Source organism: Balearica regulorum, chromosome 5 (genome assembly GCF_011004875.1).
Source record: "Balearica regulorum gibbericeps isolate bBalReg1 chromosome 5, bBalReg1.pri, whole genome shotgun sequence".
NCBI lineage: Eukaryota > Metazoa > Chordata > Aves > Gruiformes > Gruidae > Balearica > Balearica regulorum.
The window spans coordinates 55,370,606-55,386,256 of NC_046188.1; the positions used below are offsets into that span (position 1 = coordinate 55,370,606).

At 39.2% G+C, this 15,651-nt stretch overlaps 2 protein-coding genes across 7 annotated transcripts in view; one reads left to right on the forward strand and one right to left on the reverse strand.

The window, feature by feature from the left end:
- SERGEF (secretion regulating guanine nucleotide exchange factor) overlaps nt 1-2,184 on the forward strand; it is a 160,504-nt gene extending 158,320 nt beyond the window's left edge. The window contains 1 exon segment of the mRNA XM_075755026.1: nt 3-2,184. Within this exon segment, the coding sequence (XP_075611141.1) occupies nt 3-40 (38 nt within the window). The 3' untranslated portion in view covers nt 41-2,184.
- KCNC1 (potassium voltage-gated channel subfamily C member 1) overlaps nt 1-15,651 on the reverse strand; it is a 128,356-nt gene that overhangs the window by 6,860 nt on the left and 105,845 nt on the right. The window contains exons 3-4 of one of the 6 annotated variants that reach the window (XM_075755021.1): nt 13,405-13,593; nt 9,260-10,592 (exon numbers count right to left, since the gene is read on the reverse strand). The exons of 1 other annotated variant lie outside the window; for it this stretch is intronic. In XM_075755021.1, coding sequence (XP_075611136.1) covers nt 10,528-10,592; nt 13,405-13,593 — 254 coding nt within the window. In that variant the 3' untranslated portion in view covers nt 9,260-10,527. Of the gene's footprint in view, nt 1-9,259; nt 11,413-13,404; nt 13,594-15,651 lie in introns of those variants that run through there. 4 more of the 6 variants (XM_075755019.1, XM_075755025.1, XM_075755024.1 and 1 more) reach the window with 4 other exon arrangements.

The following is a 15,651-nucleotide window of genomic DNA, read 5'->3' on the forward strand; positions in this document are numbered from 1 at the left end:
GTCAAATTCCACATTAGACTCGTCACATCTGAAATCATAGCATCGTGGATATGGATGGACATCTTCGATTGTGTAGCTCAGTGCTACAAGAGTATCACCCATGATTAACACAATAGTTGGAAAGCGCAGAAGTTGTTTTTTCTAAGACTAAAAGGAATGAGTATACATGGAAAACTGTGATAGTTAAAAAATTGTTTCATGGGTCCTTTTCACAGGAATTGACTTCCTTACCCACAGATAGAATGACACGCACTTTGCCTTGATGCAATACCATTGAAGAAAGAATAACTTTTTCTTGTTCTTCTGATAAGTCTTTGAGGAAGAAATTGACTGCTTAATGACTTATTACTGGTGTATAAATTCCATTTGAGGAAATGGTCTGAGAAGGTAGAGACATAGGCCCCTTCTGGTCTTTTATTATTGTATCTTTACATTGTGATGAGCATGTGTTGCACCTGCCAACATCTACTGGAGTTGTGAGCTCCCAGCATCTCAGAAAATCCAGTTTGCATCACAGAAAAATGCCAGTGAATATCAATAGATGTATACACTCATTTTAAACAGATGATTAGGATTAAAAAAAAAAATCTATAATTTAGAAGGCTGGCAAAAGGGGAAAATGAGGCCCTTCTGAACTAGCTGTATCTTGATTAAACTGTGAAAGGAGCAATATTTCTGAGGAATTGTCTTCTGTGCCAGACATCAGTTTATTATAAATTTACAGGGATGCAGATCCACATGAATTATCATTAACTTGCAAATCAAACCTGAATTTTCTGCAGCTACTGCTTGGGGAAGAAAACCTTCTAAGAGCTCTTGGAAACAATAGAAAAGTTCTTATCAAAGGGCGTAAGTCAATTGTAGCTGTTGAGGACAGTTTGATCCAACATAGCTCCTGTGTTTCCAGCTGTCTTTGAATAGGAAGACATCAAAATCTAACCAGAAAGTTTTTACAAGTTCTCCAGCCTAAAAGGCAGACCAGAATGCTCCTGATAATGTCAAGTTAGTTCTTGCATCTGTTTCGCAGCCCAGCTGAGTTACTGTTCAGAGCATGCCCACAGTACTTGTTCCAGGTGAGTGCTTGGCAGAGAATGTTGACACTTGTTTTGGTAGGAGAAATGAAAAACTGTAAATTATCTTCAGATGTTATTAGCTGACTGTGTTGAGCAGAATTTTGGAAGCTATTTATAAAACTATTTTTCCACACAAATACAGTGGATGCCATTAAACTGGATGTTTACCACCCACGATAGTTACATTTGCTGTGGTATTTCATGTATTTCAGGTTCTAAATATAGAGAATACTACTGTGTGGTAAATGCACCTTTTAATGAGACCTACTGTTGCTAAACAGTGGTTTAATTTTTAAAGCAGGCTTGCCAGTGAAGAAGCCTTACAGAATTAGAAAATACGCAGAGAAAGCTCTTAGGAAACAGGACAGGAAGACTTTCTAATGATATATCAGCTTACACATTAGGGGGAAGGCATTAAGGGTGTAATATGGGCTGCGAGGGTTTTTTCCTCCCTTGGTTTTACAGCAGTTATAGTTCATGGCCTAATTTTCAAAGGAATTTTCTTTCCTGTTCAGTAAATGAGAAACTTGAACTGACTGTGAAGCCGATTATAACAACTGTATTACAGTTACTGAAAGAATCTGTAAAAATAATCAAATGGGTCCTCTACAAAAAGTGCAGAATTGAGACTGCTATTGTAAAGTGGGTTTTGGGTTGTTTTGGGGTTGGTTGTTTGGGGTTTTTTTTTTTTAGTCCATGTGTTGGTTGTAGCTTTTCATGGCAATATACTGTTCTGGGCTGTGACATCTTGCACTTTTTACTTATCTAAGTCACTATTTATTGACTTTCCTCCATGCCATTTTCTAGATACCACAGCCTCTCGAGCATATGCACTGAACAGTTTTTCCTGCTTTTTTTGGCCGTTCTGCCTGAGGTTTCTACCTTTTGTTTTCCTCCAAAATCCGTGTACGGAATAAACGCGTTATCTTGTTTCAGTAATCATACCCTCTAAATAATTCTGTTCCTTGATTAATCACAGCTAGTATGTGTGCCCTGTACCATAGGGGTTACTATACTGAGCATATTTTAACTGTGTATGCTGTTGCTGCAGTTCATTTTGGAGGAATCCAACAAATTATGTAACAAATAAATGTGACTTGGTTATTTGAAATGTTGTTTACTTTTTCACATCTGTAACACTAACACACTTTTGGAAACACAAAGAATGATTTTCGGTGATAAGGAGGAAAGGAAGGAGTACTTTGGTTTGTTCCTGGTCCTGATCTTGTGTTTCATATCTGCATCTGATATTCATCTTTGAAAGGGCAAGAACTGCATTTTCTGTCCTTTGTCTTGCCCATATAGATTGAAAACTTTGGGAAGTAATGACTTGAATCTTAATGTACGAAATGCTTTGTCGTTGGTCCAGGACATCTAAGTGCTGCTGTAGTAAGAAGAGTCAATAATAATTCATTGCTGATGGTACATGGTTGAATGTCAAAAACAAGTTGCTCATTCATTCAGAAATGAATGCCCTGTTTTGTATGTCAGTATGCTTTGTTTTCAGAATAAAACATTGTACAAAATCAGCTAAGGCTTTCTACTGTAAGGAGGGGAGCACACAGTGAAAAGCTCCTCATCAAGTGAAGACACCCCCTTCCTTGCTGGTGTCCAGAGCTTAGTGACTGTTGCCTGTTGATGTCCTGATGGAGAAGGTCAGTGTCTGCAAAGCAAAATGCAGAGCCAGTGTGCTGTGTCAATGCTTCTGCAGTGCATGGAGAGACAGATTTCTTTATGAAGGTCTTAAGTTCTAAACAAAGAGTCTTTTATGTAAGCATTCTGTGTTCACATTCAGATGCAAATAAACTGACAAGTTTCTAACATATATATATATATGTATAAAAACCACTGGAACAAGGTAAGCAAGTGTCTGTGCAGCTGCTGTCCCCTCCCATTTTCTGAAAATAAGCAAACCTGCCAATGAGCTGACATTCATGAGGAGGAAAAGGTGGACTTAATATCAAGCTTTGCTGGAGAACAAGTTGTGAACTGTTGACTGTCAGTCCAGAGAGCTTTCAGGCTCTTGGGTGGAGGGGGAGAAGGAAGCTGTTGTATGTACTTCTGTTGTTTGAAGTTCTAGGACATCTGCAGTTGTTACTCATGCAACCTCCATGTGTAGCTGTGCAAGACACTCCTGTTCCATTTTAAAGAACATTGGTAGGAAGGTGTGTGTGTTGTGTCAGAAGTTTCTGTCTCTTGGAGGATTTATTTAGGCTGCTTGGCAGTCACTGGTATTATTTGACTTTGTGTAGCATTCCTGAATGACTTGATGCTTTTCTGCGTAGAACGCAGGAAGCTGTATTTGAAGTGTGTTCAGGTGAAAGAAAAATTCAGTCCTGCCTTTCTTCCCTTTTGCCCAGTCACTTCTTACCTGACACTGGCTTCCCTCCCGTACCTGCATGTTGTCAGTCCTGTTGGTGACTAACTAGTTCTTGCCATCTGAAACTGCCATAAAGGTCACTTCTTCATGATTGACAGGAGGTTTTGCTCCGCTACATGGCTGAGCACAGAGAAGTTGAGGGGTGGGGGAAGAATGTGATTTGATTTTGCTTTATATGACTTTTTTTTGAGTCATAAGACTTAAAGATTAGGATGGACAACAGATGAAGGAGATCAGTTCGAATGTATGGGAAAAACATTTAAATAAATGGCAGTAGAGCACCTGATGTAGTCAGCTAAAACATAGGGGAAAAGGAGGGCGGAGGGGAAGAGAGATTCAAGATACAGGTCCTGAAGACTGAATAACCACACAGGGAGAGCAGCATTCCAGCCTGCTGGTATGGTGGTACTGAGATGAGGGACAAGCTATTCTATTTCTTGGATGTTATTTTTCCTCCCCCTCCAACTGTTTATTAATAATAATATGAATTATTGACCTGTAATGCATTTTCTTTCTCATAGCACATCTTGAAATTTCCAGTTCTCTTCAGTTGGAACAGGAACATCTGCCCTCATCTTTCAGTCTCAGCAATCTTTAGATCAGGCCTGTGACCTAGTCCAGCCCTTAATCAAGTGCTTATTTTTTCCATTAAATTCCCTGAACTCTGGATCTGATTTAAACAAGACAAGTAATTTTGGGACTTCCACTTCCTTTTCCCTTTTATTAGAAATCAAGGTGATGACATATCTTTGCCACTGAAATTGCAATGTTATGTTTTCACCAAAAAGTTCCCTGTGTTCTCTTAGCAATTTTGGTATTTTTATGGCATTTTCTTTTAGCTAGATATTTTCCTTAAAAAGGCTCCAGAATTTTTCATCAGTATTTGAGTCATGCTCATGTATTTACTACCAGCTTATAGCACACAGCAGCTGAAAATTCTTTAAAGGGAGGAAGAAACTACTGAAGCGGAAAACATAAGTCTTGCTTCCCAAAGGCTGGAATGGATGCAGTTTGTGGTAGAGATTCATCTTGTGTGGTTTTGATTGCACTTAAAATTGTGCACAGTAGAAAAGTGGAGCTTACACTGAATTTGCTGACGACTCTAGCTGACACAAAAATAATTGGACATTTGAACTTTTGACATACTGATATCTTGATTTAGGTGCAAAAAAAGAGGTAGGAGATGCTTTGTTCTTTTCTTTTAGCTTTTGTGCTATTTTAAATTCCTCATAAATGCTGGTCTTAGATGTTTTGCTCCATGTTAGAAAGAATGACTTACTAGCCTTTGAATTAAAATGCTTCAGTTGTATGGAAATGGCCTTCTGTTGGATGAAGGTCCCAAAAAATAACTGTAAAGGGAATTGTTTACCATATGTGCCTTTGAAGTTAATTTGGAGAAACTGCATGTGTAAAGCTGTTATTTTGTAACCCATTTAGAGGTTGAAGGGACTCAACTAAGGCACTTTCTTTAGCTGTGCATTTCATTCAGATTCATGCATCAGTTGTCTCTGCATTCACCTGTTTTTAATGCAGAGGCAGTTTTTACTCATCAGTACTGCTGCAGAATGTGGAAAGAGAGTATGTGACTGAAAATACTCAGCAATGAAAATGGTCTCTGTATTTGAATCATGACCTGTATGAACCACGTGTTACCTTGTGGGAGAGTGAGGAAGCATAAATTTAGAGTACTGGGAGAACACATTTTTCAGCTTGATTTGAAACAAGAGCAACAAAGTAATTATTCCTGAACAAAAGCTGACTGTGGGAATGAGAAATTCCAGAGGGACGTTTATTATGCAAAACTTCCTCAGGCGTTTTTATTTTGTGACATCTTGGATTTTCAGATGAGACTTTGCAGGTTGGGAGGGGTTCGAGTCCAAGTTCAGTTCCTGTGTTGCCTAGCCTCTTAATTCATTTTCATCTTTCTCAGCTATTTCCAGGTTGCTTTGCCTATGGACCACCTTGTTGTTCAGATACAATGCAATCTTGGGAGCAGTTCTGTCTGCAGAGTTTGGGATCAAGACTTTGACGGTGGAAATTGCAGAATTTCAGTTTCATATGATTTCAGTACTCCCTGATAATCAAAATCTTTTAAGTGTACGTGAACACTTGCTATAAGACTCTACATTTTTAATATAGATTTAAATATTTTTTTAATATTTAAAAATGGGGCCAAGAATTGGGAGAGTTTTAGTGTTCTGGCATGATTTTAGATTTTTGGTGCAAATGTCAATCGAGTTTAGCTTTTTTGTTTTGTTTTTACTGATTTGAGTGCATGAAGACATGTGGTACCTAAATTAGGGCAGCAGAGGAGTTGCCAATCAGTAACAAAGATGTTCTGTCATTTTAACTGTGTGGGTGCTTAATCATTTTCCATAATAATTCTCAGCTTTAAAGTACAAAAGAAAAGGGATTCCTACAGGGGCATTGTGCTCTTCTGCAGACGAAGAAATATGGCATCTTTTAAATAATGGAGAGATACTTCTCTCCTGGTGCCTTATTACTGAGTAGATAGATTATAATAACTATTCCTACTTAAATCCTGCTTTTCCTCTTTTGACCTCAGAACACTTTAAAAAGGGGATAGTGTCACAGAAACAGAAGCTGAGGCAAAAAATTGAAATGCCCCAACCAAGGTAACCCAGTGTGTCCACAGCGGAGCCAAGAATAATTCCTGTCTCCTGAGTCCCAGGCCAAGGCTCTACCTTCTAGGCTAGTGGTCCTCGATAGCCTTTTTTTTTTTAGTTAAGCCCACTGCTACTACTTCCCTCTCTCCTTGTTCTTCTTTCCCCCCTCACCACTGATTGCTGTTTCCTCATATGCACCCCTTCCTCATGCTTGCATAACCCTTTTCCAGACCCATCCTGTGTCCTTCTCATTTCCCACCTTTTGTGCTACTGCCACATCTTCTCCAGTCACCCACTTGCACTGACACCACCACCACAAAGCATGGTTCTTGCTGAGCTTATTTGCTTGGGCTCAAGCCATGTGTCTCCTGTTCGTTCTGGTGTGACTCACTGTCAACAGCCTCTGCGTAGGCTGTGTTGTCCCTGCTGAGCCCTTTGGGTCCAGAAGCTGTGCAGGTACCTTAGAGTGATATCTGAGTTAATACAACTGCAATACTTTGCCTTTTGCTGACTAAAGAATCTCTAACCTGTGCTCCGTGGGCAGTAGAGAAACCACTGGAAGCCTCGGAGCACATGCTCTTAATATCTGGTACCTGGAGATGTTTGGATGTATGTACTTGCATAAAGTTTTTTAAATGCTCAAGTGAATGCTGAGGGTTGAAAACCTGGCTTTGTCAGCCTAAACCAAGGAATATATCTTTCCATGGGGGTAGATGAATGTGCTTAGTTTTAAAGCATTTGCTTTGGCAGATAGGGAAAGTAAGTAAAGAGATGCAGTTCTGGATCCATTTTCTAACTTAAAGTTCAAATTGAGTTCACATACTGTTCTTGATTGCAAATAAGCATTTGTATTCCCCTAAGAGAAAAATGTTGCACCTACAGTCCTAGATGCAGAGGCTTTGGCTTCTGAACAGACAGGTGTTTTATGCCCAAACTCAAGTAAGTGAGCGACGTAAAAATAACCCGCATGATTTAAGCACATTTTCATGAAGTGAAGTTAATTTGTGTGTGAGCTCAGAGACCAAGTTGCTTCTAGGATATATATGGACAGCAGAGAGGTAGGCTGCCTTGTTTTGAAACTATGAAAAGGATATGCAAAGTGGCAGGGTAATAACTGCACTTGTTTTTTCTTCAGGGTATCTTTTTTGTAAGCAAGTGCTCAAGTTCCTGCCCTTGTCTTAGCCCTGCTTCCTCTCTTCTGTATTTCAGTCTGCTCATTTGTCCTACCAGCCATTTGTTTCAGTGATGTATTTTCTTTTTGGCCCTGAAACTTAAGGAGAAAGAAGGCAATTTATGTGAAAAATCACTTTATCCAGATTAATGACCACTGCACTTGACTGTTATCACAGCGATATTAGCTAGATTTTTTTTTGTTGGAGTGAGAGAACAGAAACCTTGCTGTTTGAAATTGTAGTTGTAGAGACACGTCAGGTTGGTCCAGAAAAATGAGTACCTTCATGCAGTCAGAGGACAAGGTATATGTGTAGAAGTTGTGGTTGAGGTGTGCTTTTAATGTTAGCAAGTAGTAAACCACTAATTGGCAGTGGGTTCAGATGAAGGACCAGCATTGGGTCCTATAGCTGGGGGTCCATTGCTGAAAGGTGAGTTTGCAGAGGAAGAAACCCAGATGTTCATTTCCAGCAGGAAACAGGCAGAGTGTAACTGAACTACGGAACGTGCTTCTGCTCTTAACTTATAGTGTTGTGAAGTCAGAAGTAGTCGGTGGCATTATTGCAAGCTGGAGGTCAGAATCTAGCCAGATGTATAGTTTTAATGCTTTAATCAAGATACATATCTCCTTTGGTGGGAGTGGGCAGGCTTGAAGGAATTAATGTTTTAATCATAATATCCCAGAAAAAGCTCCTTAAACGTAACGCAGCTGGGATGATGTGGTAGATTTCTCTTAGGATTCAGTGCAACAGCTCCGGAAATTTTCCAGTTGTCTCCCTCTTTCCCTGTGTTGTCAGAGCCGCCACTGTTGTGCAAGGGGAACTCTGGGGTCAGACAGACCTGCAGCTTTAGAGCATCTCCTGAAGGGCGATGGATGGGAAGTGCTGTTCTGTTTCTGAAGGGATTATAGAAGTCACCCAAAAGGCATGGTTACCTCAAATCAGAATAAGCTGAGAGCAGTACCTGAATGAAAATGGGACTGGTAGATGTAAAAAGTAGCACAGAATGACAGTTGCCTTAGGGCATACGTGCCCAATCTGTTAGCTAAGGCTCATACATTTATACAAAGCGCAGTGAAAGGAGAAGACCTAAGTAGGATTTACAGGGCTGAATTTTTAGTATTTCTTACAGTAACAGAGAATTTGAACAGCCTTCATGCTGGACCCTTGAGTTAGCGTTAAATAAAAAATGGAGTGAATAAATCTATTTCTGGATTCTTAATACATTGTAAGAGAAGTTGTTCATTAGGCAACTTTTGGATTCTGGATTAACCTGAATCTTACCTCTGGAGGTAAGAAATTGCCCATTTATCAGCAGAGAATAACAGCATAGAAACAGGGAGAAAAATAGTTCTTGGGAGAGAGGATAGTCAACTGAAGTAGAAATCAAGTATATAATGCTACATCAAGGACTACAAAGGAGTTTTCTAGTTATGTACAAATTCAGATTATCAGTCTTTCTTATATTCCTTAAACACAGCTTGAGGTCTTCCTTGATTTTCCTTTTGGAGTAGAGTTTTGTAAAGGTCCAGCTGCAGAAGGGTTTTTTTTATTTATAACTTAGCACTTACCAGAGCCATGTGTGTTTCTTCATTTTTTTAGGTTTAATCTCTGCTTCCTCCAGACCATAGCAATACTATTCCTTTACATTTCCATTATCATCAGCAGTCACAGATACTGTAGCTTGCCTAGAAGGTTGCCAGCTCTTTCAAAGTTCCTCACGTGAGGATTAAAGGTGTATTCTTCGTTACAGAAGTACTTTACCAAAAATGCTCAAGGGACTAGAATGCTGTTGACACATAGTCCATAGTTGTCATTTGTAGCATCTAAACTGAAATTTAATCCCATTGTTTTTCTTGGTTCTTACTGCTGCATGTTTTGTGTGGCAAATAAAGTGCAACTTGAACACCTGGATTTCTTTCAGAGTTTCGTATCAGGTGGACTGCTGTGGCTCAGTGAAGAAGTTGAAGGATGGGGCCCAAAGAAGTAAGAAAAACTGAATTCATTTAATCAGCTAAAAAGACAAACTTTTATTATTGTTGGGGAGGGAAAAGGAAGATACCTAGATAATTGTAGGGGTTTTTAATCTTCCCTTGTAAAATTACTAATGGTGTGAATTCTTCAGACATTGGTTGTATCAAGTGTTTGCAGGCTTCATTTATTATCTACTAACCAAAATTAGCATTGTAGAACCAAAGCAATACCAAGCTTTTCTCCTACATTTCTGTTGAGAACACTGTATTTATTCAAGATTTTAGAAGCAAGTCTCTGGAAACCCCTGATCGCTTCAGAAGAGGATTCCCCTTTACACTATACAGCAGGCACTGAAACCATGATACAAAATTTATTTCATGCTAGAATTGTTTTGCATAACATTGTGCATGCATTTTACTCAGTACTAAATTGCATACAATGCTGTTGTCTTGTTTCTTAAACTTTGAGACCATTTATACTTGAGTATTTTCCTGATTTTGTAATATAAGTCCCAGTTTTAAAATAACACCTTTTTTGTTTAAAATTCATACTGATTACTTAATATGAACAATTTATGAAGGGTCTTTACGTTGGATCTATACATCAATAAAATACAACATAACCAGAGCTGGAAAATTAAATCTAGACCAGCTGTTACTGTCAGGTCCGAAGGAAGGTCCCATGTGTCACAAGCATGCCAACAAAAACAGACAGGAAAAAGTTTTTTCTTATTTTATACACTTCTAGTTGGATTAAAAGTTCTTGGTTTCCATGTCGGTGTGATGAACTGTGAAGGCGTGGTCAATATGACCGATGACTGCCTGATTGCACTTTTTAAAACCATTACTCTGTATCTTGTATACAAAAAGAAGCGATCCATAGCAAAGAAATGTACAGTTTTATAATGTTTTACATTTTGGCTACAACAATGTATGTAAAAGTAAAGAGCTTTGAAAGAAAATATATAACTTTGCTTTTTTTTCTCCTTAATCATACATTTGCAGTGTTTCTTGGTTTTTGTTTTTGTGTTGTTTTTTTTTTTTTTTTTTTTTTAAATTTTTGTCTTCATGCAATTCATGCTATGGAACAAAAAAATAGATTAAAAAAAAGGATCTTCTACAGTTTTGTTACATTTTGGCCGTAGAAAAAGCCTGCATCTCTAGTACAACTCCAAAACCATGAAGAATCATCCATAAAACCTGCATGGAGCGAGTTAACTTTGTCCAAATGAGAAGGTCTTCTATGCCTGCACAGTTCCACACAGATGTTTATTAGCCATCAATGTTCATCTCCATCTTGCCTTGTCAGGTCACTCTGACTGCCTCTGTTGGCATATATTTAGCAATGACTGGACTTTCTTTGCAAAGATCTGCATGTAAAGAATACAATCAGTACTTGAGCTTCTTCCCTGCGCTTTTCACATCAAGCTTGGCATCTTAGTTTTAAAGGAAGGAGGAAAAGGTGAAATAGCTACATGCAGAGGCAGCCATATTCTTCTTCAACAGGATTTTTTTTTCCCATGCAGTCAGCCAGACTGAGACCTCTCTACAGTGTGTCTGAGTATTGCTTTCGGCTTAAAATAGGCGCCCATGCAAAGTTTCATCCTACTGTGCTTGTTTGCTCAAACTCCTGCAGGGTTCCTATGGCTCAAAAATATCCTGAGAAAAGCAAAATCTTCCATCGTTGGCATGTTTCAGCATCGACTAAATGCCTAACCCGTTCCATACAGAGCCAGTAGATCCACCATTAGCCAGAATAAGCATATACTAGCAGGATGCACCAGGAAGGAAACTATCTGGTGCATCTACCCTTCATCCTATGTACTGATACCATGCAGCACATATGGCCCACCAGTACTATGTAAATGCCTGCCTATTGTCATCTGAGTGCTATTTAGGAGTGTTGTCACCTAGCATCAGTAGTAACACCATTCCCAGCAGGTGCTACTGTGAGACATTGCATCTTCAGACTTAGTCACCTGGATTATATGCAACATAGCGTAGGCTAATTGAAAATAAAGCTTTTTAGACCATTCTCTGCTACTGATCCATGCTACAAAATAGATGGGATGGGAGACCAAGAACGTCTCACTGGGCTAGGAGAGCTGTAGGGCGCAGACACTGAGGATAATCCTATCGCTTTTCCACTTATGCCAGCTATGCTGTTAAGGCTCCGTGACATTTCGTAACCTTCATTTGAAAGAAAAATGCAAAGTACAGCATTGGATCAATGACAGAATGGACTAAGAATGAGGTCAACATTGTAGCCAGTTCAATAGCATCTGCATGCATGGACATGCCGAGAGTAGTATCGCTTGCAACATGACTCAGAAGGCCATTGAAGTACAGAATAAGTTTAAAAGAAAAAAAAAAGTAAAAAAAAAAAGTAAAAAAAAAAAATCATCATTTCTCAAGGATGGTCAGGCTATGTAATTGATCCTACAGGCAGCAACATGGTTGTACCCTAAAAAAAAAAAGAGTCAGTGGGAGGGATTTTCTATATCTCCATCATACACTCACATGTACCTCTCCCTTCCATTTCATGCATTTTGACCTCAGGCAAAATTAAGGTTTCTGGTATCTTTGGGGGCAGGAGGGGGAAAAGGCAGCAAAATCCACATAATTTATTGTGTTGCTGTAGAGATACTACTCCTTTGTTCTCAGCATTAAAAAAATAAATAAAAATAATTGCATGCATTCGGTTTCCCTCCTCCCCCTCCCCCCTTCTTTTTCAGACATGCACATAAACGGCTGAGCAAGTGTACGGAGAGTTGCACAAACTATGGATGAAATTCTGTTGGAACAACAATTAAGATGTTCTCAACGTGGTTCAAACAGGCCAACAATATGCTGACGTATATTACTCTTTAGCCAACCAGCCTCTGTTTCATTCAGTAACGAGAGGCGGTTGCAGTGCATCGTGAAAACCATACATTCCTCATCCCAAAGGATGTGCCATTTGGAGTGTTCCCCTGATCCACTGGAACCACCTGAACTCGCCCAGGCTGAATGAACACGGCCAATGCTTATCCAATACAGAATCAAGTAAAACGCTTTGCTACAAAGGTAAATTTTAGAGGATATACTTTCATATGAAAGTCTCATGGTCCAACTATATCTTTGTTGATGATAAGCTTTAAACTTATAAATACATACACTATCTATAACTGGCATTTACTATAACTATTGCCCATCATACAATGGCACGTGGGAATTCTATACTCCATACTCAGTGTATGGTTACATCATACAATCTTTGCAGTTTTAAAATATTGACTATATCATATACTATATACAGTACACCAGTGATAAACACTGATTCAAAGAGAGATTTCTTTTCCAATTTTCCTGTTCCTTATCAACTTTGATGCATGTATCTGTAACTCTAATTTTGGTTTGTGTGGTTTCTTCACGTTAAATTATTTAAAACAGCCTATTTTAAGAAGTGAAGGTTTTATCATTTGATTTTTTCATTTTTTCTGTTGCTAAATAGATTGTTCTGACCATTAGCAAACTAAAATACAGTTACTTCTGAGAGATCTGTAGCTGTCAGAAGTCTGAGAAACTAACTAGTAATGATTTATTTATGAAAGTGATTTTAGATGGATTATTTTCCAATTGTAGGACACCTGTGCTAACAGATGTTCTTGTATACTTCTCTTTCTCTGTTGAACTAAACAGCTATGAATATCTAAATAATTTGTTTTAGCACTCTGTTAAGGTAGCCAAATAATCATTTCATATTTCTTGAGGATGTTTTGCTTTTGTGTTTTATCTTTTCTGTCTGCCACCTCCAAGTCTGTGCTCTTCAGAGTCTGGTAAGTTCTGTGAGCTTTCCAAGTGGCAAACCTTCATTGCTATGAAATGTTAATTGGCTTTTCCTTGGAGGATGGGCTAATTTAAGGACGTTGTAGAGCATCCTCCGCTAAAGCTTACTGCACCAGCTGGGGTGGAAGACTCGACTGCCTAGCATAGCTGCATGGGGTAGTTACAGCTCCTCAGGTTTTTCTTTCTGAAAGAAATAGGTTAGAAACTCCAAATGCAGACAACAGGTGGTGGTTTCCAGCCCAAACGTGCATGTCTACAGCAAGCGCACTATTGCGTGCTACAGCTACAGCTGACTTTCTCTTATTTATTTAAAATGGTTGCTAACTATGTGGTTACAGGACCCCAGCTACATACCCTTTCTTATTCCTCCATCAGGCGGGCAGGGATATTCCCCGGTTGATAAGAGGAAGCAGGGTCCATATCTCTCCCGAGTGCCAGAGCGGGTAAAGGGCAGGCCCTCATCAGGCGTAATAGCCTGGTCTATGTGGGGACAGTCTTCGTTTGCCAGCGCCGCCTTGGCCACCTCACCATTCAGTTTCGAATCTTCAAACATATAAGCAGAAGGCTATTGAAACACTATGCACTGTTTATTAGAGTTCCAGCTGCAAATTAAGGGTTCACAGCTAAAGAGTTCTATAGCGACACTATAAAAGGTAGCACATCTGTCCTAGACACTGCGTTCATGTGCACTGCACCAAATAAAATAAAGTCTGTTAAGTGGGAGGAGAAACAAAACATGATCGTGTTAGGTGTAACAGCAGCCACCTGTACTTCCGCATAGAGGGGCAGTTTCAGAAACGGGCGTGCATTGGTTCCTAGTCCTGCGAGCAGAAGACTGCGGTTAGAAATCAGATATGTTTTTGCATGACACAGGATGGTGCATGAATGACCTGTTTGTCATGAAGCCTACTGTCGCTCAGAGCTTTGGAGAGGCAGTGGACTGTGAGTTGTGTTTTAGTATTTGAGTATATTCTGTTTGTGCTGATTTATACCTCTGTGCAATATTACTGAGGGGAAAATTCCTGCTCTTCCCCTCCCCAAATTTTACCCAGATTTTTTTATAGCATTTCCAGTATCAGTCATGCAGAATGGCTGTACATGTTTTAGACACACAGAGTACATTACGTATGGAAATACGACAGCAGAATGTGGATTTTTAAAAAAAGCAATCCATTTTCTGATGTTCTCCTCGGAAACACATACAGTATTTTAAATGCCAGCACAGGACACTACATATAGAAAACACTACAGCAGGCCATGAATTTGAAAAATAGAGTAAAATTTACTCTCGGCTGTAAATAATGAAAATAGTTTGTCAAATTTGCCCATTTTGCTCCACACATTCCCATGAGGATAGACTGAGAATAGTATGTTTTCTCTGTGTGACTTGTTTGACATTTATAAAACAATTTAAAGTGCTATTTAGTGTAGGATTTATTTTAGGGTTTTAAAGTGCAAATTAGTGTATTGAGAATATACTCGAAATATGGCACAGCTCGATATGAGTATTTTGGTTGAAGGGAGGAAAAACCAGTCAAAATATGCTTTCTAAAGTTTCACAAATGCTGAGGAGATATCTTAACTGAGTGGTATTGGCAGCATCCTATACCTCGGTTGCACAATGCTTATTACCTAGACACTGTAAGGCAATGGGTGGTCCTGCAAGTCTTTAAGGAAAGACAAACTCAATGGATAGACTTAATTTCAGTGCCTTTTCCAGATTCATCCACTAGCTGGTTCTGAACGCTACATGATACTGTCATTTATTTTTTAATGGTTTTGAAGTCAAGTAACAAAACAAGCCCCCCCAAAAAATACATTAGGTAGGGTTTGGAAATATGATTCTGATCCTCTGGTTTCAGACAACATAGAAGAGTAGTAGGCAAAAGCCTTTTCAAGTTATATTTGTTGCTTTGCACACACACACATGCACGCGTGCACACATGCACACAGAGATGTATATGACACTATGCATTTACCCATATACTGGTAATTGCATTCTATGCCTTTACTTTTATTTAGATGTCACTGGTTTGTCACAACATAAACAGTCTTTTCTGCAGATCTCACCTCTGCCTCCTTTCTTCTCCATGCAGAATTAGCCAATTATTTCCCCAAAGAGGGAGGTAGTAACATTTTGTTTTGTGAGCAATGAAATAATTAGATGCCTCAAACAATTTTTAAAAATGATAAAAGCTGTAGGTGCATTTTAATACTTGTAGACACTAATTTCAATAGGATTCTAAAGTTTTAAGGTTGCACTGCATTGCAATTCCTTTCCGTTCATAATACTTACTGCTCTTTAATACCACTCTTTGCACAAAAACCTGGCACGGCTGCCATAGTAACTGTGACATTGCAGGTACTGAGCTGTTGATTTGAAAAATCACTTAACTGTGTTCGGGGAGAGCTGCTGTCCTCATAAGCATAAACAAAGAACTGGGCTTCTTCATCAGCCTCTACTGCTACAAGCAGAGATTGCTCTAATCCTGAAATGAGGGAGGCAGCAGCGTCAGCAGAGGCCTTCATTGATATCTCTGAGACTGCCACTGCTACACCTGAGCCTGGGTTTGCAAACTAAACTGTTCATGATGGACGGGG